General features: G+C 38.1%; 1 protein-coding gene across 11 annotated transcripts in view; it reads right to left on the reverse strand.

The window, feature by feature from the left end:
* Positions 1-26,599, reverse strand: part of UBR5 (ubiquitin protein ligase E3 component n-recognin 5) — a 156,484-nt gene that overhangs the window by 78,173 nt on the left and 51,712 nt on the right. For 9 of the 11 annotated variants that reach the window (XR_010317813.1, XR_010317814.1, XM_064267974.1 and 6 more), the window contains exons 6-9: positions 15,665-15,854; positions 15,309-15,468; positions 14,565-14,714; positions 12,585-12,796 (exon numbers count right to left, since the gene is read on the reverse strand). Coding sequence is in view for 9 of the 11 variants with exons in the window: in XM_064267974.1 (XP_064124044.1) it covers positions 12,585-12,796; positions 14,565-14,714; positions 15,309-15,468; positions 15,665-15,854 (712 nt within the window). In the remaining 2 variants the exon portion in view is untranslated. The remainder of the gene's footprint in view (positions 1-12,584; positions 12,797-14,564; positions 14,715-15,308; positions 15,469-15,664; positions 15,855-26,599) is intronic. The other 2 variants (XM_064267979.1, XM_064267977.1) reach the window with 1 other exon arrangement.

The raw sequence follows: 26,599 nt of genomic DNA on the forward strand, positions 1-26,599 counted from the left end.
CAAAGCTTTCCGGCCCAAGCTTCCAAAATATTCTTACCTCTAGATTTACTTACGAAAGCACCATTCTCACCTCTCCCTTCCCCACATCTCAGAGATAGAAGTGTCCTTCTCTCCTATTTAAAGATAACCTACACATACAATGGGTACAACTCCCTCTCATACCCCCAACAACCATGTACGACTCTCCTGCAATCTTACGGTAAAGTGAATTATTACCTCGCCCATGATTCACTTTCACTAATTGCTATCACACTTCCAACGGCCAAATCAATGTCCCATGTATTTAATCAATCTATCTTCTCTTTAAACATTTAAACTTAATTTAAAAGTTAAATTACCAGTTAAATGTTAAACATTTAAACACGTGACCCTGTTCATCACCTATTCTGGAACTTTTCCTCTCCTTTGATTTACAGATCACTACTTTGTACTGTTTCTTCTCCCATTACCATGACTACTTTCTCCATCTCCGCCACCAAGCACTTCCTGCCCCAGATTCTGTCCTTGTCCTTTTTTCAAATTATGCTCAACCCTCAGCCTAAATTACTGCACCCACTAGGGTGCTGTGCTTTTAAATGTACAAATCTCCTGTCTCTGGCCTTACCTGCAAGAGCTTACTATCTGGATGTCTCAAAAACAGGTAACATCACCAAAGTGTATTCAATTCACCATCCCCTCCAAAGCTGCACTTTCTCTGCAATCCCTACCACCATGAACGATACCCACCACCCATCCACCCTATAAGAAGAGAGAGAGACAGGGCTACCTGGAAGCTCTCCTCAACCCCTTTTTTCTCCTTAATGTACCGCTAGTAAACCACTGCTGCATTTGTGTCTCAAACACCTCTCAGATTTTCCCCCTGCTCTGTCCCCACGGCCACTGCTTCAGTTGAGACCTTCACAGTGCCTTATTTTAACAGTTCTACCAGCCTCATTAACTGACTCTTCTATCATGCAGACGGTGTTCACCTCCTTAAAACAACACAGCAAAATGAAATCCCACAAATCTCATCGTGTCACTTCTCTAAGGATTCTGCTAGCTTCATGGTGACTACAGAACATCTTACCTTCTTGGCAAGTTGCCGAGGGCCCTCTACAGCCTTGTACTATCCTACCTCTTTTCCTCCTCCCTCCACCACACAGCAGCAATTCTGAACTGTTCATTGTTCCTCAAACATACCATGACCTTTCATGATTTCAGGCTCATGCTTGGTATGTTAGGAATGCCTCTGCATCTTGACCAATGCCTACTGAACCTTGAAAATGCTGCTTAAATGTCATTTCCTCTGTGAGGCCTTTGTCGCATCTCTCAGGTGGTATTAGTCATTTCTCGCTCTGGTCTCCTACAACACTGTGTTCATACCTCAGTCTCGCACTATTCGCTGACCACACTATGAACACATTATACCGCATCTGAATTATCTCTTCCCCAATAAGCTCCTCAGGAGAGGGTCTATGTCATAGTCACACAGTCCAACCTAACACATGCCACATGGTAGAAATGCTATGACTGTTAAATGAACAATGAATCTTAACTCCAACTTTTTCAAACAAGTGCCTTGCTAGAGCAATACACTTCTGAACAAACCAGCCTACAGCAAGCAAGAGCGTGGGGTACAGGCCTCCTGAGAACCGACTTTTCTATACGCTTCAAGAATGGGTCAGTGTTCTGCAGGATGGTAAGTCCTGCATGAGCCAACTGAGCCCCGCTGTGGGAGTCAGACAGAGGCAATGTGCGAGCCCTGAAAACCCATTATGGACTAATATGGATGGATGGCACAGTCACCAGCCAAAGAAAGATAATGGAAAAATTGCCATCAGTGCTTTGCTATCGGACTTGCAGACTGCTCGCCTTCATCTGGCCTAAACTCAACAGTAATACCTAAATCATAATCGTAGGGACAAGATTCAACACTCCAAATTTCAGAATACAAGGAACACTTCTTACAACAGGACTGCTCCCCTCAGTAGTTTTAGTCCATCTCCTTGGCGGTTCCTAATTCCTGTCCTTTCTTCTTATTCCAAGTGCTTTTTTACTGGGGGCAGGAGGAAATAAGGGCTTATTTTAGTTGAAAAGGACAGGTAATCTAGGTTTCTGGCTTTGGGAATAAGAACCTTGAGGAGAAATGTAAATTTTACCACTTGTGAATAATAATGCCTACTGAGGGGTAGGAGTGGGAAATTACACCTAATCACCAAGTCTGTTTTACCCAACTCCACTGTTCAACAATCAGAAGTGCTAGATTTGAAATTTCATTTAAGGAAATCTAAGAAAAGGGATAGGTTTAAGCATATTCAATCACTTCCTCTGAATACATACTGAACAAACAGCAATATCGATATCTGACTTCTGAAATTTAAAGTTTTTATAAAAATACCATAATATTAAATTATCAGTCAAAACGTAACTTTTGTTGGTATAAAAAAAATCGTTCCCGTAAATTCCAACTCAAAGCGACTCTACACAACAGACTAGAACTGCCCCGTGGTTTCCAAGAAGCGCCTGGTGGATTCAAGCTGCCCACCACCTTTTGGTTAGTAGCTGCAGCTCTCAACCACTATACCGCCAAGGGTTCCCTTTGTGGGTATAAATAAATCATAAAGGTAATAATATCCCTCACAGATCATGCTTGGTTTTGGAAATTCTACTTCTTCAGCAAAAAAAACTTATCAACAGCAATCAGAAGACTCGTTCTGGTTCTGGCAATATTACTATGCTTCAATTTCTTCATTTATAAAATAGGGACAAGATTTTGTCATGCTTTTTTTACAGGATTTTAAAAAATTAAATGAGAACATGTGAATGTGCTTTATAATAAACACTAGACAAAAGCTCATTTTTCTTAAAATTTCAAATAGCATCAAATATATCAAAAACAAGGCTGATTATAGATTGCTTGGCTTTGTTGTTAGGTGCCATTGTTAGGTGCCCGGTCCTGCACCATCCTTATGATCGTTGTTATGCTTGAGCTCATTATTGCAGCACTGTGTCAATCCACCTCATTGAGGGTCTTCCTCTTTCAAACTGACCCTGTACTTTGCCAAGCACAATGTCCTTCTCAGGGACTGATCCCTCCTGACAACACGTCCAAAGTATGTAAGACGCAGTCTCGCCATCCTTGCTTCTAAGGAGCATTCTGGCTGTACTTCTTCCAAGACAGATTTTGTTTGTTCTTTTGGCAGTCAATGGTATATTCAATATTCTTCACCAACACCACAATTCAAAGGTGTCAATTCTTCTTCGGTCTTCCTTATTCATTGTCCAGCTTTCACATGCATATGATAGGACTGAAAATACCATGGCTTGGGCCAGGCACACCTTAGTCTTCAAGGTGACATCCTTGCTTTTCAACACTTGAAAGAGATCCTTTGCAGCAGATTTACCCAATGCAGTGCGTCATTTGATTTCTTGGCTGCTGCTTCCATGGGTGTTGATTGTGGATCCAAGTAAAATGAAATCCTTGACAACTTCAATCTTTTCTCCGTTTGTCATGATGTTGCTCATTGGTCCAGTTGTGAGGATTTTTGTTTTCTTTATGTTGAGGTGTAATCCATACTGAAGGCTGTGGTCTTTGATCTTCATCAGTCAGTGCTTCAAGTCCTTTTCACTTTCAGCAAGAAAGGTTGTGTCATCTGCATAACGCAGGTTGTTAATGAGTCTTCCTCCAATCCTGATGCCCCGTTCTTCTTCATGTAGTACAGCTTCTCGGATTATTTGCTCAGCGTACAGATTAAGTACAGCGAAAGGATACAACCCTAGCACACACCTTTCCTGACTTTAAACCAATCAGTATCCCCTTGTTCTGCCTGAACAACTGCCTCTTGATCTATGTAAAGGTTCTTCATGGGCACAATTAAGTGTTCTGGAATTCCCATTCTTCTCAATGTTATCCATAATTTGTTATGATCCACACAGTCGAATGCCTTTGCATAGTCAATAAAACACAGGTAAACATCCTTCTGGTATTCTCTGCTTTCAGCCAGGATCCACCTGACATCAGCAATGATATCCCTGATTCCATGTCCTCTTCTGAAACCAGCCTGAATTTCTGGTAGTTCCCTGTCGATATACTGGTACAGCCGTTTTTGAATGATCTTCAGCAAAATTTTGCTTGTGTGTGATATTAATGATATTGTTCTATAATTTCCACATTCGGTTGGATTGTCTTTCTTGGGAATAGGTATGAATATGGCTTCTCTTCCAGTCAGTTGGCCAGGAAGCTGTCTTTCATATTTCTTGGCATAGATGAGTGAGCACCTCCAGCGCTCCATCTGTTTGTTGAAATATCTCAACTGATATTCCATCAATTCCTGGAGCCTTGTTTTTCACCAATGCCTTCAGAGCGGCTCGGACTTCTTCCTTCAGTACGATTGGTTCTTGATCATATGCTACCTCTTGAAATGGCTGAACATCGACTAATTCTTTTTGGTATAATGACTGCGTATTCCCTCCATCTTCTTTTGGTGCTTGCTGTGTCATTTAATATTTTCCCCATAGAATCCTTCACTATTGCAAGTCGAGGCTTCAATTTTTTCTTCAGTTTGTGCAGCTTGAGAAACACCAAGCATGTTCTTCCCTTTTGGTTTTCCATCTCCAGCTCTTCACACATATCATTATAATACTTTACCTTGTCTTCTCAAGCCACCCTTTGAAATCTTCTGTTCAGCTCTTTTACTTCCTCATTTCTTCCTTTTGCTTTAGCCGCTCGACCTTCATGAGCAAGTTTCAGAACCTCCTCTGACATCCATCTTGGTATTGTCTTTCTTTCCTGTCTCTTCAGTGACCTCTTGCTTTCTTCATGTATGATATCCTTGAGGTCATTCCATAACTCATCTGGTCTTTGGTCGCTAGTGTTCAATGCATCAAATCTATTCTTGAGATGGTTTCTAAATTCAGGTGGGATATACTCAAGGTCATATTTTGGCTCTCATGGACTTGCTCTGATTTCCTTCAGTTTCAGCTTGAACTTGCATATAAGCAATTGATAGTCTGTTCTGCAGTCGGCCCCTGGCCTTGTTCTGGCTAATGATATTGAGCTTTTCCATCGTCTCTTTCCACAGATGTAGTCAATTTGATTCCTGTGTGTTCCATCTGGCCGTTTACATTGGTGAAAGAAGGTATTTGCAGTGAAGAATTTGTTGGTCTTGCAAAATTCTATCATTCGATCTCCCGCATTATTTGCCACAAAGGCCATATTTTCCAACTACCAATCCTTCTTCTTTGTTTCCAACTTTCGCATTCCAATCACCAGTGATTATCAATGCATCCTGATTGCATGTTCAATCAATTTCAGACAGCAGCAGTTGATAAAAATCTCCTATTTCTTCATCTTTGGCCTTAGTGGTTGGTGCGTAAATTTGAATAATGGTCGTATTAACTGGTCTTCCTTGTAGGCGTATGGATATTATCCTATCACTGACAACGTTGTACTTCAGGACAGATCTCGAAATGTTCTTTTTGACGATGAATGCAACACCTCTTCAAGCTGTCATTCCCAGCATAGTAGACTATATGATTATCTGATTCAAAATGGCCAATACCAGCCCACTTCGACTCACTAATGCTGAGGATATCAATGTTCGTGTATCCCATTTCATTTTTGACAATTTACAATTTTCCTAGATTCATACTTCGTACATTCCAGGTTCTGACTGTTAATGGATGTTTGCAGCTGTTTCTTCTCATTTTGAGTCATGCCACATCAGCACATGAAGGTCCTGGAAGCTTTACTCCATCCACGTCATTAAGGTCGACTCTACTTTGAGGAGGCAGCTCTTCCCCAGTCATCTTTTGAGTGCCTTCCAACCTGGGGGGCTCATCTTCCAGCACTATATCAGACAATGTTCTGCTGCTATTCATAAAGTTTTCACTGGCTAATGCTTTTCAGAAGTAGACTGCCGGGTCCTTCTCTCTAGTCTGTCTTAGATTGGAAGCTCAGCCGAAACCTGTCCTCCATGGGTGACCCTGTTGGTATCTGAATACCGGTGGCACAGCTTCCAGCATCACAGCAACACGCAAGCCCCCACAGTATGACGACCTGACAGACACATGGGGGAGACTGCCTGGTAGAGGTTCTTAAAATACTCTTTAACAGACAATCAAGAGTGATCTGTGTTTCCTGTTAACTGCCATGTTTATTTCGAATACTTTAAAGGTGCTACCTTTCATTTGAAACGTAGACATCATTACACTACTGGTCCTATCTACAGACGGTTTACTTAAGAAAAGCAAAATTTAACACAATGCCTAACTCAACTACTAAAAATATTACACATATATTTGAATATGTACATCTAAGGCATGAGAACTCACAGCATTTCATAAGGCCTCATCACATAATGATCCATTCCTCCATTCTGCTCCTGTCCTCAGGGTCCTTGCTACTCATGTGGCAAATACACTGTCTCACTTCAAAGACTGGTAGAATGTACCGAAACCAGACCCTGATTATTTGCAGCTTCATTTTTTCTCCAACACAGTGGTAATAGTTTTTGTTTAAAGGACAACTTCTTCCAGTTTCTACTGAGCTAAAGATTTCATGTATAGCAATTAAATACTTACTGAGGTTAAATGAGACTAGGCCACACCCCAACCTTTTATGCTGGTCTGAAAAGTTTAACAGCCCTACAAAATACAAATTACTCTATGTCACTACCGAATTTCAGTTGCTCCAAGTTCTTATAAAACTTGAGCTATGTGTTCTACTGGTACATTTTTATACATGGGCTATATATACATATATACACAAACTTTTTGAGAGTATTTTGTTTATTCACTTTTTTATTCAGTATCTAGGACAGGGTTTGGCACATAAATATTTGAGGAATGAATTAACAAAAGTACATCTGTTAATAAATATTATAAATGCACTGAAAATATTAATTGGGAATGACTGCCATATCTATCACAACTGGTCACTCACAACATCCAGTTTCATCCAGCAAAAATCTGCCCAACACTACTTTAACATTTGTGTGTAAAGAGAGAAAAGTAAAACACCATCAATTTTCCCAGGAGAATTTTAATTATATACAAAGCTAATCAACCTCTCTGTTTAGATCATCAGATTTTTATACCAAACCCCGCAGTACTGAATGCAGCACTGGATAGCATGGCTTAACTGTTCCAGGTCTTACAAAGCAGTGGTAAAGCAAGTAAACATTTTAAAGATAAAGAGAGTCTGAGTGGTGTAGCGTCTGGGACACTGCAGGACAGCAAAATATCACAATTAATTAAGCTCATTACTTCTGTCAGATCAGCCTTCTGAATGTTCAGAAAACCTGGAACAATACCACCAAATATACCTATCACCTGCTCACTACTACACGATGTTGCTCAGGTCCTATAAATAATCAGTATATTTTCCATCAAAAGATTCCCATTTTTCTTCTTCTTTGGCAGGGTATTTAGTAATATAATTAGTCATTTAGCTATATAATTAGTCATTTAGCATGCTATTTACATAATACATCAGAATGCAGGGGCAAAAAGATGTGAAAAGGATATATTCATTAAGAAACTCTCCAAAGAAGGGATGCTGGTAAGGAGTGAGCTTCTTGGATCAGGTGGACACTTGAGACTATGTTAACATCTCCTGCCTGGAGGGGAGATGAGAAGGTGGAGGGGGTTAGAAGCTGGCGAAAAGGACACGGAGAGAGAGAGTAGAGGGAGAGAGCAGGCTGTCTCATTAGGGGGAGAGTAATTGGGAGTGTGTAGCAAGGTGTATATGGGTTTTTGTGAGAGAGACTGACTTGATTTGTAAACTTTCACTTAAAGCACAATAAAAATTATTTTAAAAAAACTCTCCAAAGAGACCTATGGATTAAACAAAAAAGTAGCAGAGATATCTATGTGCCAAACACGAGACAGGTGATGATCAAAAAAGGCCTGGTATAGCTTACAGTAAAGCTATGGAGAGGGACATTAAACAAATTTAATAGTTATAAACTGGGACAAGTCCTATAAAAGAAGGAAAAAAAAAAAAGTGGTAAGTAAAAGGTAATAAGAAACGAATAGAGAGGTCCCGCATTGCCAATGAGACAGAACAGTCACAGAGGCTGCTCTGATCAGGGGACACAGAGCCTGAGACTCAAACGATGAGAAAACCAGCCAGCCTTGGGAAGGGAGCATCATGTGCTTATGCTCTAAGACAGGAAAGGGCTGGGCAAGTTCAAAGAACTGAGAAAAGGCATTTGATGACAGAGGGAAGGGTGGCAATAAATGAGAATGGGAGGCAGGAGTCAGTTCACACAGGGCTATGTCGGCTACAGTGAGAAGTATGAATGTTGTTCCTAGCAGAGCAGTGAGAAGCCACCGAAAGGTTTTACCAGAAAGAGGCAAATGCAGAATAACCTTGTTATTGCTTATTAATATTACAAATTAATTAAGTTAATGCTAATATTATAAACAAAGAACTTATCTCTCAGAGGGTTCAGGGCTCAAGTGCTGTAGCCCACGATAAACTATTCTTAAACTTTAGAGCGAGGAAAACATTTCTTCTGGAAAACTGCTGTCTCCTTTCATTAGAGAATAAGAATTATGTAACCCGCTTTATTTCATTTTTTGTACCAGGCACCCAGACCCTCAGGACTTCAACAGTAACTATACTTTCCTAGGCTTTTGATATATCTATATTCCTCTAAATAATTCCAATTTTCTAGCTTTGCCTTAATAGTCCTATAGAAAACATTTTAGAACAAAAGGTTTTAGCTAAAAATATATTCAGAGCATTATTTATAATAAAAGGGAAGGAGAAGCCTGGAAACAAGCAAAATGCACAGGGCTCTCTCGCTCCTCCCTGACCTGCGGAAACTGCCTGTTCCCTCTTCCTGGAACAGGGCTCTGCTTCTGCTTGCTCTTTATGCTTTACATATACTAACTCATTTAATTCTCACAACAATCCCTTGAGGCAGAAACCACCATCATTATCCCCCATCTTACAAATGAGAAAACTGAGGCTTAGAGAGGTTGAAGAATTTGACCAAGGTCACACAGCTGGTAAGTAGTAGAGTTAAAATATGAAATCTGGCAGCCGGGCTCCAGAGTCTACTTAGTCATCACTCAAAGTGGGCTTCTGAGACTTCCAGAGTCTCTTGTGATTAATTCCATTATGAGACTTATTTGATAATATTAACGTCATTTTCTGCCTTCCTACAAAATTCCTACCCTATCATTCAGCAAAAGACCTAACACACACCAAGTATTTAATAACACTGTTACTAAAATAATACTGACTGAATGACCCTTACCTCTGTCTTCACGGAGCTTTCAACATCCTATGATAATTTTAAATTATGCTTTTATGCTAGCTTTGACATTTAACTCAAAAGAATAATCCACTAGACTATTTATAGTTTGAAGTTACATCAAATATTTTCTATTCAAGAGTATACTGTAAGGGCTTAAAGAAGAGAGAACATTCCATGATTAATGAGCTTTAATAACCTTTTGGTTGAAATACTGAAGAACTGGGTATCTCTATAAGTGAGTGGTGGGAAAGGAGGTACAAATCCAGATAACTTACCAAGAAAATTTCTCATGTATCCTAACATAAGGCGGAATGAAAAAATACTGCGGATACCAGTAGTTACAATTTAAGAATATTAGATTATGTCACTTCTGAAATTAAGCTGAGATGGATATTTTGACCAAAAAAAAAAAAAACAAAAAGACACCACTCCCAAATACTTTGAGGGAAGCATGATACAGTAGGAAAACAGTGCCTTTGAAATCAGGCTTCCTGGCTTCAGTGCTGGATCTGCTACTAATTACTTATGTGAACATGAGCAAAAGACAGGATTGGTTTCCTCATCCATAAAAATGAATGGATAGAGACAAACTATAAGATCTCCTCCTGCTATAAAATTCCAAGTTTACTGTTGTGTACAAAATTAAGACTATCTTGTGGTAACATGATGTGCTGAGGATGTAGAAATTAACTATTATGTTAAAATAATCCATCAGCTACCAGGATTCTTTAGAATCACAAACCCCAATCAAGATTATAAAGAGACAGATATTTTACGAGTAAATATTTATTTGTATGACTAATTATCATCTGTCCCCTGTACTACACTCCAAGTTTCATAAGACAGGCTCAGTATCTGGTTTTAGTGATCACTACAGCCCCAGCAGTCCCTGGGTGGTGCAAATGATCAACGCGCTTGGCTGCTAACCAGAGGTTGGAGGTTCAAGTCTACTCAGAGGTACCTAAGAAGAAAAGCCTGGCAATCTACTTCCACAAACTCAGTCACTGAAAACCCTATGAAGCATAGTTCTACTCTGACACCCATGGGGTCTCCATGAGTCAGGATCAACTCAATAGCAACTGGGTTTTTTTGTTTTTGTCTTTTTTATATAGCTCCAGTAACTAGCAAAAGCACCAGGTACTCAGTGGCAATCAGTCAACCAAGTCTGTGGCGTGACAATGAAATGATGGATGCATGCTCTCCAGCTGCTTACGTTTCCAAGTGTTGGCCTGAACGTGAAGCTCAAATCATCCTAAGGTAAGAATTCCCACTGGGCCCCTCATTAGACCCTCTGCTCTTAGCAGATCTATCTCTTTACCTCTTTGCACCACAGCAGACAGCCAAGTGCATCCTGACTCCCCATCTTCCCACACTCTCAACTACTTCTTCCAAAGTAACTCTCCCCCCAAAACTTCTACTCCTCAGCAATCACTTCCCCCAACAATGTTGGTCCCACATATTGACTGTTCCCGCACGTGGCATTTAGCCTATGCCCCTGTATAATTCTTCATGCTGTCCTAGCTCTGGATTCTCTTTCTGAGTGTAGCATTTAGCCCTGCTGACAAACACCTACCTAACGGTATTTGTTGATGACTGTGATAAGTCTTTACAGTTTAACTAGGTTTAAGTTGTATTCTTTCCTGAATTGAATTTGTCTATGTCTTCATTTCAATCGTGAGCTAATAAAAAGTTTCTTTTTCAAAGATACTGTTTTAAATTAGGTGTTTAATAGAAAAAAGGTATAGGTAGAATATATTTTTGCTTCACATATTGCTATTCCTTCATTCATTCAATGTCTAAACAAACCAAGAAAACAGACTGAAGTCTGTACAGTGTCAAGATTTCATGGTGCACTTAAGTAACCATCCCTATGAACAGGCTGTACCTAAAAACATGCCTACCAATTAAGGTCAACAAAGACTGGCTGAATCTAACAGAGTGTACACTGACCAGGAAGAACGCTTCCTGAACTTGTATTCTTCAAAACCACTTTCATCAGTCAAAAATAACGCATGCTAAAGAAGCCTAAACTAATACATACAAGACTCACGAGTCCTCTATTACTTCCTGTCACCATGCAACAGACACAGCCCTAATATGCGTGAGGCAACAGAAATAGGAAACAGTGAACAAAGGAGAAAAAAAGCGTAATTGTTTAAATGGCCTTCTACCATATGAAGTAAAAGTAGAACTTGGGACATTTCTAGTTTTATGGAAATAAGTAAGAGAATACAATTCAAGGAAAGTCTGGCAGCTGCCAAGGGAAACAAAATGCCTCTGCTTCCAAAGAGACTGATTAAAATTCATGTTCCTTCTTGCATTCAGTCTTTCCACATGAGTTGAATGCAGAGGAAAATGAATTGCATCGAGACACACAATAATTGCAGAAAAATTAATCCAGAAGGTTAAATATTTCCCTTTAATATCTGAAATTCAAATTTAGAAAGAAAGAAAAGATTTCCACATCAGACTCTTACCTGCTAGAGATTAACCTTAACATTCTCATTGTCTTTCAGTATACTTCCAGTTAAGAAAATTCCCCACCCAGCTGGCTCTGGGAATAAGATACAGGCACACCAAAAAACAGGTAAAAAAAAAAATCTATGGCTTTCAATAGTTGCCTTTGAACATAAGACTTATCAACCACTTAAGACAATGCACAGGCTGTTTTACCTGCGGCAGTGATGGAGTTTTAAAGATTCAAATCAATTGAACAAACCCTGGATGCTTCTAGAAGCCAGCCATTGCACTACTCCTCAGGATGCAGAGCAGGGCTCCGCCAAATCCACTCCCGTTCACCCCGCTTTGTCTCGCACACCATTCACAGCAAAGAGCCTGTCAGGACTCACTGCCATTAAATGGGGCAGCTAAGTGATCACAGAAACGCAGATTCCCCCACCCTGCTGTGTCAATGACCACAAACTTCCCCTGCATAAACCTGAAGCCAAAGTTTCCCTTCTTACTAGGGTCCGTCTGACGTTAGGAAATAAATTTCTACCACGGACTATTCTATCAGTCATCAGTAAAGTTATTACCAGGAAAGAAGTTCTAAAACAGAATGTTCATGTGTTATCTAGAACTACCATCCTGATTTCTCTGATTTACCTCATCAAGCCAGAAGAAAAATAGCACCACTGAACATATCTCCCTGAGATGACTCATGCAGTGCTTAATAAAGATACTCTACTTGTATCTTAAAACAAAACAAAAATATCACTTTCTGTGTGCTTTTTTTTTTAATGGTAGTACAGATATCCAAAATAAATAAATAAATATGGGCGGGGGGGCCTGCCAGGAATCCATTTAAATGGAGGGGCATGGGTTTTTCTCAAATACCTTATCAGGCCACCATTGCAAATCTTCTCCTAGAGAGACTGGACTTTGAACAGGCGTATTCTTCTTATCCAAGTTTGGTTCTCCTTCCTTGCTGGTAGAGCCCCTTTCATTATCAAATGAGGCTCCATCAAGCCACCTTCGTTCACGTAAACGCAAAACGGATTCACGTTCACGCAACAGCTCAGAGTCTCTCTCTAAGGGAAGAAGGAGAACTGGTATGCAATTGGGTCACACCAGTGGGATAAAAGTAAGCCACTCTCTAGTAAAGACCCTTCAGGATGCAACTAATAGCAGTTTATCTACTCACAAAAATATTTAATGTAAATGTATATCTAATAAGCCTGACATGCAACATTCAAAACATTAACCCTTTCAAGTGAATGGATGAAAATTATAAACTAGTGTTTTTTAAAACTATGTAGAGGCAGACTTTGAATTGCTTTATTTTAAAATGGATTTTGATTTTTTTTGTGAAGTTTTAAAAGTTTGACTTTCATTAAAAATGGTTACTGTAACTTTTTTAATTATTTTAGAAAATTTGCAAAATAAATGAGAATTAATACATTAGATACAAGTAGGTAAGACCAAAAAGAGTACTTATAGTCTTCAGTTATTTTTAAAAAATACTGTACCAAAAAAAAAAAAACTTGAAAAGGTTAAAATACATGTCCATTAATATAAACTAACTATAAAACTTTTGATAACTCAAACCCATGTTTAGAGTTATTTTCTAGGGCTGGATTTTTATGAATATGTCTTATTTAGAATTCTGAGGAACCAGACAGACTTTTTCTATTTCCCAATCTTCACAGAAAGATTTCCATACCAAAATACTTCCCTTCCAATTGGCTTACAAACTAAAGTCAATTTACCCCCCAGGGTACTCATACATTATTTTTTTTTTAAATAAAGTAATCAAAATAAACTTTCCAAGACTTAGATAATAAGAACTAGAAACACAATTAACTTGAACCATAGGGAAGTACCACTTAAAAAAGTCAAAATTGGTCACACACCAGCAATTTCCTACGGTTCAAATACCTACACAAAATAACCTTAGTAAATGATAAAAGGGAGAAATTCAGAAGGAGTTGTGTCAGGTACTGTAAATTTAAAAATGCAATACTTGATGCATTTATGGCTGTAAAGTATGCATTTACATTAAAATTTTCAAAGCTATTTCATAATAGATTAATTATATTAAAAGATCACCACAAATTTGTTATTTTAAAACTCTTCCTTTTAAGCACTAGGTATTTGCAGCAAGATCTTAATATGAGATGGCACCTTTCGCAATCTAGTAATTACCGGTAAACAATACAGCTGATTCTTGACTGTTATCCAAATCATATTTTAGATTCTGGAAAACTGAAAATACTGACTTATAAAAGTTATGATGCAACCTAAAGCTATACCAATATATATATAGAGGCTAGATTAATGATTTCAAAATCCTCTTTCTGACCTCTACTATACACTATATCTTTTATTAAAGATTTAAAAGTTTTAAAAATAGCATTTTAATAAATTAAACATTTCTATATATTTATTACCGGCCAATCCAATAAGTTTTTTTTTTGTATTTCACTCTTTCATCTAGCCAGGCTTTAAAAAGAACCGAAAAATCGCTTTATTTTAATCAAATCAACTAAGGAGACTTGTTTTCTGAATGCTGCATGTCACTGACTGTAAAGTAGAATTCTGCTTTTAGTTCAGAATCCATATTCTAATTAAAAACACGTTGGAATAAGTCATAACCTTTGATATGTATTCTACATGTGTTATAGACAAGATCATCTCTAAAATACTATTGTGGCTCTTCAAAAACAAAAATAACTTGTTTTAATCCCAAAGCATCCAAAAGCATTAATAAGTAATAAATCCATCTACTGCAATATTAAAAACTCAAATACGGCAAATTCTACCTCTGCCACTCCACAGAGTCAGCCAGTGATCAGAAAGAAATAAATACAAAATTACCTCGAGAGGAGCCTAGCCTGGAAAGTGATGAACGACGAAATGAAGGGTAACCAAAATAGCTGATGTCTTCAGAAAACATGGCGTCTGCATCGATAATGACACTTGGGTGGGCAGAATGAATGTCGGCATCAAGGAGAGACATTAGATCCTCTACAAACGGAAACAAGCAAATATAAAATGCAACAGCTATAAAGTGAGCACCTGTAGGACACTAAGAGATCTCTAAAAATTAAAATAAATTAAAATCAGGGACTGACTACTGACATTACTTGAGGAAAAAAGTAAACGTTAACATTGTTAACATAGATTTTAATGAACACTAAATGCATGCTTGTTGCTTAGGCTACCTACTAAATAATCAGAAGGAAAAAACGTCATTTAAGATATAATATTTGTGAGATATAGGGATTACACAATCAAAATCTAAATACACCTCAATGATATTAAACCATATTCAGTAATAAAAGCATCAAAAACAACATTCCGGAGTCATCTGTCAGCCAGTGATAAAACCATATATATACAACCATCTTTTTACTGGGACCAAACACAAGTCCAATGAACAAAAAACATATCCCCATTTTCCCTGAAAAGGAACTTTACAATCAAATCAAACAGCACTGCCGTAAGAATTATCTTATACCTTGAAAAGAACAGCCAGAAAATGATTTGTGCTTTAAAATCCCATTCCCCAGTCCAAAGAACACTCCAAAGACAAGACAACCATGATGGTGATCCACCAACCTCCAGGTAAGTAAGATTCACTGGCTGTATCATCCCCATCATCTCCATCTTCGTCATCCCGGCTAAGTAAATTATTTACAGCAAGGTTTACATCAAGGTTTGTTCGCTGAAGTTCCCGAATAATGACACTTCGGGATTTGCCTTGTAAAACAACTTGGGCCTGAAATAAAAAATCATAACAAAATAATAAAAAATAAAGGAAAGGACAATGCTAATTTCTTATTGATGAAATTCTTTATCAAAATCAGCTTTCTAGGATCAGTACAAAAAAAGCAGTTAAGACTACAGTTCACCATATTCCATTAAACTTCACCTTACCCTGTTGTCTTACATTAAGTACCCTACAGTATTCATACCTGTGAAATCAGCTCCTCTGGAATGACAGATGCTGGAATAACTGGCTGAGGCTGACTGCCCAGAAGCCCCGACCCTCGATCTCGTCCAGTCCGAATAACTCGAGTCTGTCGGCGGGAATCTCGAGCTCCAGCTGACGACCTTCCTGAAGATCCTCCTCCACTTCCACCTACTCCTGAACTCCAGCGACTTCTAAATATTGAAGAATTTATAGAATTAGCATTTTAACAATCATTCTGAAAAGATCACTTTGGGTCTCGTTTTCATTCTCTTTATTCAAGATAATGTTATTTGTCTAATTAGACATAATATATACTGTAGTGTTTTGACAGGAAAATAGGGTAATAAAATTGAGCTTTAAATTAAGTTATAATTCTGTAAATGCTGAAGTATAAATTTATCACTTTTTAGAAACTTTTTAGAAACGTCTAAACTTCTTTTAATATAATTTTTAAAGTATCCACATACCATATATTTCTAGTCACAACCATAAAATGAGTTGTACAGCACATTTTGCCTTTGCACGAAAGACCCATCAAACCTAACTACTAACACACTGTCACGAAAAAATAAAATCCAGAGTTTGGAACTCAAAGTACTTTGCCTGCAATACACTCATTTGCAACGACAGTATTTCATTAATATTTAGCACTATTAACTACCCTGATCAAGAGAAAGCTACTAACTACTTAATGAATACATTAACTTTTTCCGTAAGTAGAAGAAAATGATGTAGAAAGGGTATGAAGTCTGCAACATCACTTATTGTTCCAAAAACCGCAATTAAGTTTTAAATTAAGTCAACTGGATAACCATACAATAGCTTTCTGCATTCGGTCAGATGTTAAAGAAAATGGTCATTACAAGTCACTTTAGCCTTTTAAATTATGACAATGCCAGTTTCCTTTAAAATGAGTAACAGATTCTTCTAATAGACCATGCAACCCAGAAAGAAGTACTTTACTCCCAAATCCTCTTCAAGTACTCACTTAAAGTTAAAACCTTCAGCTTTCCATTGCAAAAAGACTTAGTTTAAATTTGTTTTTCCATTTCTTTTTTTCCCCTTAAAAAGTTTTACATATATTAACTGTAACAATTCTCCAATCAGTAGGTATCAAATTTCTTGATTGAGTCTTCTCACTTGATTGGAAAGCTCAATCTCTTCCTAAACAAACAAATAACCTTAGTTTTCTCAGTATAATGAAAACAGAAAAAAAAACCTCGAGAAAAACTGGTACTGTCCTTTTGAAGGCTTTCTACACTTGTTGATGCATGCTATCAACTCATGCTTATGCAGTATCTGCATCTATAGCTAAGGACTTCCCAAAATAATTTTGGAGAAAAACAATATCGTGCATCCTCAGGTCTGTAGTATGAAACAGCACTTATTTCAGCTATGTAATAGATTTTAGAAATGCAATGCTAAAATCTCGCAGGCCAAAAGAAAAACAAAAGGGCTTCATTAAAAGCATACTGTATTAAAAAAAAAAAAAGATGTCACATGCTATCAAAGAAAGCACTAATATATAGACGTTTTCTTTTCAAGTTATAGGTATTGTGGTACTTATACAAATAAAGAAACAGGATCAATGAAAACCTACGTAGGCATATTCCAATCAAATATTAAATTAGCATTTCTACTTCAGGTTTCCCATAAGTTGTAAAAAACTAAGTCTTTCCGGTGGAACTACTCTTTAGGAATTTCTTTGAACATTCAAAAGTTCAAATACATTATTTCAGCTTGAAAACAGGGAGAATCACACCAAAGAGCCTAAAACAGATAATAACTAGGGCAACTAAATGTCCCAGTTTTCCTGGGATGGTACTAGTTTAAGCCTATTGTCTAAGCCTAATTATTAATTTCACTCGACGATGTCTCAGTTTGGACAATAGATTATATGGTCATGGTGGATATAATGGACGACCCGACATTTCCACCAAGGAATGCATACCATTTTCCTCCAAGGAAATACCATGAACTATGGTCAGATACACTACACAGATACACACCTGCACCTGGGCAGACCTACAGGCATTACAGATGCTCCACAAGAGGTACAGAGGTTACAGAGATGAATGAAGCCAAGATATCAGGAAAGAGTAGAGAATATCTGCCTATCTAAAACATTCTAATTCTCTTCTTTAAACACCGCAGGTTCATCAAACACCACTGTCTGCCACTTTGCAATCTCTGCTATACAAACCTTCAATTGGGGTGAATTCAAAAACAAATATCGAATACTTCTGGCTTGCCCCTTAACCTGACTGTTTTCACTGGGCATGGGAGCGGGGGGGAATACCATGTTTCCCCACGCTCACCTGCTATGCTGTGTTTCTCCTATCAGAATCCAAACAACCTAGCAGTCTCTCCATTTCAATTGCTCTTGAACACTCCTCTACCAGCTTGCTACGTAGATAAAGATTGATGCATTAAACTAAGCATACACTAATAGAAAGTTACTAGTGGTCATAGAAGATAGCACTAGAATTAAGGATTCTTTTTGCCTATAATTATGGACAGCTGTATAATTTTCGTAGGAACCCTGGTGGTGCAGTGGTTAAAGCAATCAATTGCTAACCAAAAGGTCAGCAGTTGGAAACCACCAGTGGTTCTGCAGGAGAAAGATGTGGTAGTCTGCATCTGTAAAGATTTACAGCCTTGGAAACCCTGTGGGGTCACTATGAGTCAGAATCAACTCGACAGCAGTGAGATTTTTTTTAATATTTAATTTTTAATATGGAACTCAAAAATACTGGGAAAACCTATATCTACTTTCTATAGTTTGCTTATCAAAGCACTGTCACAATTTTGATCCTATTATGTGGTTCTCAAGGAACAAAGAATGACTTGAAACCAACGAAGGCAATTATATCTGGTATGGAATTAGTCTATAACTTGCAAACTTAAAGCCCATTGGCCAAATCTTGTCCACATACTTGACTGGCCGATTAAAAAGTATATACATTCATCAAAAACAAGGAAAATCTGAGAAACCATCACAGTCAAGAGAAGCCTAAGGAGACATGATGACTAAATGCAATGTGGTGACCTGGATGGGATTCTGGAATAGAAACAGGACATTAGGTAAAAAATAGGGAAATTTAAATAAACTATGGACTTTAGTTAATAATACTGTATCATTACTCATTCATTAATTGTAAAAAAAAAAAACATGTTATTCTAATGTAGGCCATTAATAATGGGGGAAACTGGGTATGGGGTATACAGGAACTCTCAGTACTATGTTTGTAATTTTTCTGTCAATTTAAAACCGTTCTAAAGTAAAGCGTTTTTTCATTTTTAAATTACATACATAGACATTTGCATTAAAATATACAATTAGCTCCAATACGTAAGTATTCCACATAAAAATCCAGATCTGCAGCTTCTCTTAGGACAAAACAAAAGGGGGAGTAGAAGGACAGAGGTGTTTCCTGTATTCTCCTATGACAGTAACAGCTTATCTATCCACTGTCTTCTTCAAAAATGAAGCAAGCAGTTTGTCAGAGTTCTACTATCTACTATCTTATCTACCGGCCCAGCTTCAACTATTTGCAACTGCAATTACAATCACCTGCTTGGCTTTTATATTTCAAATCCTGCACTGATTATTAGTTCAGATGAAACCCTAAAGGACATATGGTAACTCAAACCAGCTAAGAGCAGTTTATATCTATCATCTATTATGGCCAGTGATCAGTGATAACAGAAGATGTTTTCAATTCAAATATCTCCATTTTAACCTTATAGTTAAACACAAATGAACTCCTTTCTCTTCTCTCCAATAAATTTGCCCCCCTAACCCTTAACCTCATTTGCAAAGAACTTAACAAAACTACCTAGGAGAAGGAAATCCTGGTGGCACAGTAGTTAAGTGCTACAGGCACTACCCGAAAGGTCGGCAGTTCAAATCCAACGGGCGCTTCTTGGAATTTCCATGGGGTAGTTCTACTCTGTCCTATAGGGTTGCTATGAGTTGGAACTGACCCGAGGGCAACATGTTTTGTTTTGTTTTGTTTTGTTTTTGGATACCTGGAAGAAGGCATAGGCATAAGGAGTCCACAGACTTTGAACGGTTTTTACCCCTGCATGGATCTATGCGGACCCATTTCAACAGCATAGGCCCTCATTAGCACAGTGTAACAGGGTATATACCTGAAGCCTATTTTCATCTGTATCTGCTATAAGGGGGAGTGGTAGATTCATGACATTTGACATCACCCTGCCCATTAAGCAAGGTCCTCACCTATCCACATCAGGGACCTGAGGACTGGTGGCTCCACCTGCTCTACCAAGACACCAGCGACAGGGGTCCAAGAAAAAGTGGTGACTCCCAGTCCTTACACCCAACAGCATTGGGTGCCCACAGATCGGCTGCAAAACCCAGCTACCTACGTGCTCCAGGGAACAGGGTAGCACTCAGAGGTAGCAGTCAGCACTCTGCCTTGATCAGCGCATGACCCCCTACTGCAATCAGATACCTGGGCCTACACCAGTTGCCCCTGTCCATCTAGGTGAGAGCCTGCACCACACACTCAGGACCAATGACCTGGACAGCTGAGCTAAATCCAGACATGAAAAGTAAACAGACTCCTGGGCTCATATAGCTAGTAACAGCCCTGGCCACCAGGAGGCAGGATGTAAGAGCTTCAAAGACGCCAATAATCAGACTAGCTCACGTTACCAGCCTATCTGGGCATATCGAAACAAAACAGGAAGTTGGGACACCGTAAGCAAACATAAAATGAATAAATATAATAACTTATTGATGGCTGGGAGACAACAGTCAATATCAAATCACATAAATAGGCAGACCATGATGGCTTCAGCAGGCCACCAAAACAAATAATTAAGAAACCTTCCAGAGGAAGAGAACTTCTTGTAATTACCGGAGGTAGAAATCAAAAGACTAATATACAGAACTCTTCAAGAGATCTGAAAGAAGATCAAGTAAAACGCAGAACAAGACAAGGAACACACAGACAGCGCAACAGAGGAACTTAAGAAGGTTATACAAAAGCATAATGACAAATTTAACAGGCTGCAAGAATCCAGAGTAAAAACAAATAGAAATCCAAAAGATTAACAATAAAATTTCAGAATTAGAAAACACAACAGAAAGTTGCAGGAGAAGAATTGAGGCAATGGAAGTCAGAATTTGTGAGACTGAAGATAAAGCACTTGACACCAACTTATTTGAGGAAAAACCAGATAAAAGAATTTTAAAAAATGAAGAAACCCTAAGAATTATGTGGGAGTCTATTGAGAGGAAGAACCTACAAGAGATTGGTGTACCAAAACAGAACACAGGATATAAGAGAGAATACAGAGAGACCTGCTGAAGATTTGTTAGCAGAAAACCTTCCTGATATCGTGAAAGATGATAAGGTATCTATCCAAGAAACTCATCAAACCCCACACAGGGTAGATCCCAAAAGAATGTTACCGAGACTTATTATAAATAAACTTGCCAAAACCATAGATATAGAATTTTATGAGCAGCTAGGGATAAACCAAAAGTCACCTACAAAGGAGAGTCAGTAAGACTAAGCTCTGACTACTCAGCAGAAATGATGCAGGCAAGAAGGCAATGGGATGACATATACAAAGCCTTGAAGGAAAAAAATAGCCAGCCAAGAATTATATATCCAGCAAAACTGTCTCTAAAATATGATGACAAAATTAGCGCATGTCCAAATAAACAGAAGTTAGGGAATTTGTAAAAATCAAACCAAAAATTGTAAGAAATACTAAAGAGAGTCCTCCAGTTAGAAAATCAGTGGCATCAGGTAAAAACCCAAGACTATAACACAGGACAGAGCAACCAGGTATCAATTCAGATAGCGAAGTCACAAAAATAAATCAAAGCTAAAGCACTGAAAGTAGGGAAACAAAGAAATTAATATGTAAAAGATGGTAACGTTAAAACAAAAAACAGGTACTAAAAAATGTAGCCGTAGATCTTTCGTATGAAGAGGGAGTCAAGGCGATATAAAGAAATAAAAGATTAGCTTAAACTTAGAAAAACAGAGGTAAATATTAAGGCAATCACAAAGGAAGCTAATAATACTACACATCAAAACAAAAAACAGAAAGACTCAGTAAATGTAAAATCAACAACAATAAAAAAGATGAAGAGAAAATATATAAAGAAAAACAACTCAGCACAGAAAATTAAAGTGGAACAAAGAAATTGTCAACAACACCCAAAAAAATACAGCACTAAACTCATACCTATCAATGATCACACTGAATGTAAATGGACTAAATGCACCAATAATGTGACAGAGAGTGGCAGAATGGATTTAAAAAACACTACCTCTCTACATGCTGCCTACAAGAGACACACCTTAAAGACACAAACTAAAACACAAAGGATGAAAAAATATATACATATATCAAGCAAACAACAATCAAAAAAGAGCAAGAATGGCAATATTAATCTCTGACAAAATAGACTTTAAAGCAAAATCTACCACAAAGGATAAGGAAAGATACTATATAATGATTAAAGGGTCAACACACCAGGAGGACATAACCATAATAAACATTTACACACCTGACAGGGCTCCAAAATGGATAAATTCTAACAGCATTGAAAAGAGAAGTAGCTCTACACTAATAGTAGGAGACTTCAACACACCACTTTGGGTGAAGGACAGAATATCCAGAAAGAAGTTCAATAAAGACACAGAAGATCTGAATGCCACAATCAACCAACCTGATCTCACAGACATATACAGAACACTCTACCCAACAGCTGCCAAGTATACTTTCTTCTCCAACATACATGCAACATTCTCCAGAATAGGCCACACATTAGGCCACAAAGCAAGCCTTAACAGAATCCAAAACACTGAAATATTACAAACCATCTTTTCCGACCATAAAGCCATAAAAGTAGAAATCAGTAACAGAAAAAGCAAGGGAAAAAAAAAATCAAATACAAGGAAACTGAATAATACCTTGCTGAAAAACTACTGGGTTACAGAAGAAATTAAGAACTGAATAAAGAAATTCACAGAATCAAATGAGAATAAGAACACATCCTAACAGAACCTTTGGAACACAGCAAAAACAGTGCTCAGAGATCAATTTATAGCAATAAATGTACATATCCAAGAAGAAGAAAGGGCCAAAATCAAAACATTAACCCTACAACTCGAACAAGTAGAAAGAGAGCAGCAAAAGAAGCCCTCGGGCACCAGAAGAAAGGAAATAATAAAACTTAGAACAGAATTAAATGAAATAGAGCTAACTGAAAGAGCACAAGACCAAAAGTTGGTTCTTTGAAAAGATCAGCAAAATTGATACACCACCCACTAAACTGACAAAAGGAAAACTCAAGAGGAAGCAAACAGCCCAAATAAGAAATGAGATAGGTGATATCATAACAGACCCAACTGAAATTAAAAGAATCATTAACAGAATACCATGAAAGTTGTGCTTCAACAAATTCAAACATCTAGAGAAAATGGACAAATTTCTAGAAACATACTGCTTACCTAAACTAACACAAACCAAGGTAGAACAACTAAATAAACCTTTAACAAAAGAAGGGATTGAAGACGTAATTAAAAAACTCTCAGCAAAAAAAAAACCTTAGCCCTGACGGCTTCACTGGAGAATTCTACTAAACTTTCAGAGTAGAGTTAACACCACTACTACTAAAGGTATTTCGGGGCATAGAAAAGGATGGAATACTCCCAAGCTCATTCTATGAAGCCAGCTTAACCCTAATACAAAACCAGGTAAAGATACCACACAAAAAGAAAACTACAGACCAATATCCCTCATGAACATAGACACAAAAATCCTCAACAAAATTCTAGCCAACAGAATTCAACAACATATCAAAAACATAATCCACCATGACCAAGGAGGATTCATACCAGGTATGTCTGTTCTTTGGAAACCCTCGTGGCATAGTAGTTAAGTGCTACAGCTGCTAACCAAGAGGTCGGCAGTTCAAATCCGCCAGGCGCTCCTTGGAAACTCTATGGGGCAGTTCTACTCTGTCCTATAGGGTCTCTTATGAGTCGGAATCCACTCGACAGCAGTGGGTTTGGTTTTTTTTTTGGTTTATGTAGGGATGGCTCAACATTAGAAAATCAATGTAATCCATCATGTAAATAAAACAAGAACCACATGATTCTTATCAATTGATGCACAAAAGGCATTTGACAAAGACCAACACCCACTCGTGATAAAAACTCTCAGCAAAATAGGAATAGAAAGAAAATCCCTCAACATAATAAAGGGCATTTATACAAAGCCAAGAGCCAACATCATCCTAAATGGAGAGGGTCTGAAAGAATTCTCCCTGAGAATGGAACCAAACAAGGATGCCCTTTATCACCACTCTTATTTAACACTGTGCTGGAAATCCTAGCCAGAGCAATTAGACCAGAAAAATAAATAAAGGGCATCCAAACTGATAAGAAGCAAAAGTATTCCTATACACAGATGATATGATCTTACACACAGAAAACCCCAAAGAATCCACAAGAAAACTACTAGAACTAATAGAAGATTTCAGCAAAGTTTCAGGATATAAGACAAACATACAAAAATCAGCTGGATTCCTCTACACCAACAAAAAGAACACTAAAGAGGAAATCACCAAATCAATACCATTTACAACAGCCCCCAAGAAGATAAAATATTTAGGAATAAATCTAACCAGAGATGTAAAAAACCTATACAAAGAAAACTACAAGCACTACTCCAAGAAACCAAAAGAGCCCTACATAAATGGAAAAACGTACCATGTTCGTGGATAGGATGACTCAACACTGTGAAAATGTCAATTCTACCCAAAGCGAACTACAGATCAGATACAATGCAATCCCGATCCAAATTTTGATGACATTTTTTAATGAGATGGAGAAACAAATCACCAACTTCATGTGGAAAGAGAAGTGGTCCCGAATAAGTAAAGCATTACTGAAGAAGAACAACGTGGGAGGCCTCACACTACCTGATTTTAGAACCTATTGTACCGCTACGGTAGTCAAAACAGCCTGGTGCTGGTACAACAGATACACAGACCAATGGGACAGAATTGAGAATCCAGATGTAAATTCATCCACTTATGAGCAGCTGATATTTGACAAAGGTGCAAAGTCTATTAAATGGCATAAAACAGTCTCTTTAACAAATGATGCTATCATAACTGGACATTTGTCTGCAAAAAATGAAATAAGACCCATACTTCACACCTTGCACAAAACCTAACTCAAAATGGATCAAAGACCTAAATATAAAATCTAAAGCAATAAAGATCATGGAGGAAAAAACAGGGACAATGCTAGGAGCCCTAACATATGGTATGAACAGAATATAAAACATAACTAACAACGCACAAACACCAGCAGAGAAACTAGATAACTGGGAGCTCCTAAAAATCAAACATTTATGCTCATCAAAAGACTTCACACCAAAACAATAAAGAGAAAACCTACAGACTGGGAAAAAAATTTTGGCTATGACATATCTGATCAGGGTCTAATCTCTAAAACTTACAAGATACTGCAAAACTTCAACCACTAAAAGACAAATTACCCAATTAAAAAATGGGTAAAGGATAGGAACAGGCACTTCACCAAGGAAGACATTCAGGCGGCTAACAGATATATGAAGAAATGCTCACGATCATTACCCATGACAGAAATGCAAATCAAAACTACAATGAGAAACCATATCACCCCAATCCAAAAAACACAAAATAATAAATGTTGGAGAGGTTGTGGAGAGACTGGAACACTTATACACTGCTGGTGGGGATGTAAAATGGTACAACCACTTTGGAAATCCATTTCGCACTTCCTTAAACAGCTAAAGACAGAAGTATCACGCGATCCCGCAATCCCACTCCTTGGAATATAGCATAGGGAAATAAGAGTCCTCACACAAATAGATATATGCACGCCCGTGTTCACTGCAGCACTGTTCACAACTGCAAAAAGACAGAAACAACATAGGCGCCCATCAACAGACTAACGGATAAATGAATTATGGCATATTCACACAGTGGAATACTGCACAATGATAAAGAACGACTATGAATCTGTGAAACATCTCATAACATGAATGAATCTGGAAGGCATTAAACTGAGTGAAATTAGTTACAAAAGGGCAAGTATTATATGAGACCACTATTATAAGAACTCAAGAAAAGGTTTAAACACAGAAGAAAACACTTTTTGATGATTACAAGGGTGGGAAGGGAGGGAGAGAGGAATTCACTAACTAGATAAAAGAGAAAAAAAACCTCGTTGCCATCAAGTCAATTCCAACTCCTAGCGACCCTACAGGACAGAGTAGAACTGCCCCATAGAGTTTCCAAGGATCAGCTGGTGGATTCAAACTGCCAACCTTTTGGTTAGCAGCCACAGCACTTAACCACTATACCTGCAGGGTTTCTGACAGTAGACAAGAATCATCTTAGGTGAAGGGAAGGATAACACACAATACAGGGGAAGTCAGCACCACTGGACTAAACCAAAAGCTAAGAAGCTTCCTGAACACAACCAAACACTACGAGGGGCCATGTGGCAGGGGCGGGAGTCTGGGACCCATGGTTTCAGGGGACATCTAGGTCAACTGGCATAACAAAATTTATTAATAAAATATTCTGCACCTCACTTCGGTGAGCTGCCTCTGGGCTTCTTAAAAGCTTGCACGCCGCCATTTAAAATGCATCAACTGGTCCCAACCCACACGAAGCAAAGAACACTAAAGACACAAGGAAAATATGAGCCCATGAGACAAAAGGGGCCACATAAACCAGAGACTTCATCAGCCTGAGACCAGACTAACTAGATGGTACCTGGCTACTACCAATGACTGCCCTGACAGGGAACACAACAGAAAGTCCCTAACAGAGCAAGAGAAAAGTGGTGTGCAGAACTCAAATTCTAGTAAAAAGTCCGGA

Source organism: Loxodonta africana, chromosome 14 (assembly GCF_030014295.1).
Source record: "Loxodonta africana isolate mLoxAfr1 chromosome 14, mLoxAfr1.hap2, whole genome shotgun sequence".
NCBI classification, from domain to species: domain Eukaryota; kingdom Metazoa; phylum Chordata; class Mammalia; order Proboscidea; family Elephantidae; genus Loxodonta; species Loxodonta africana.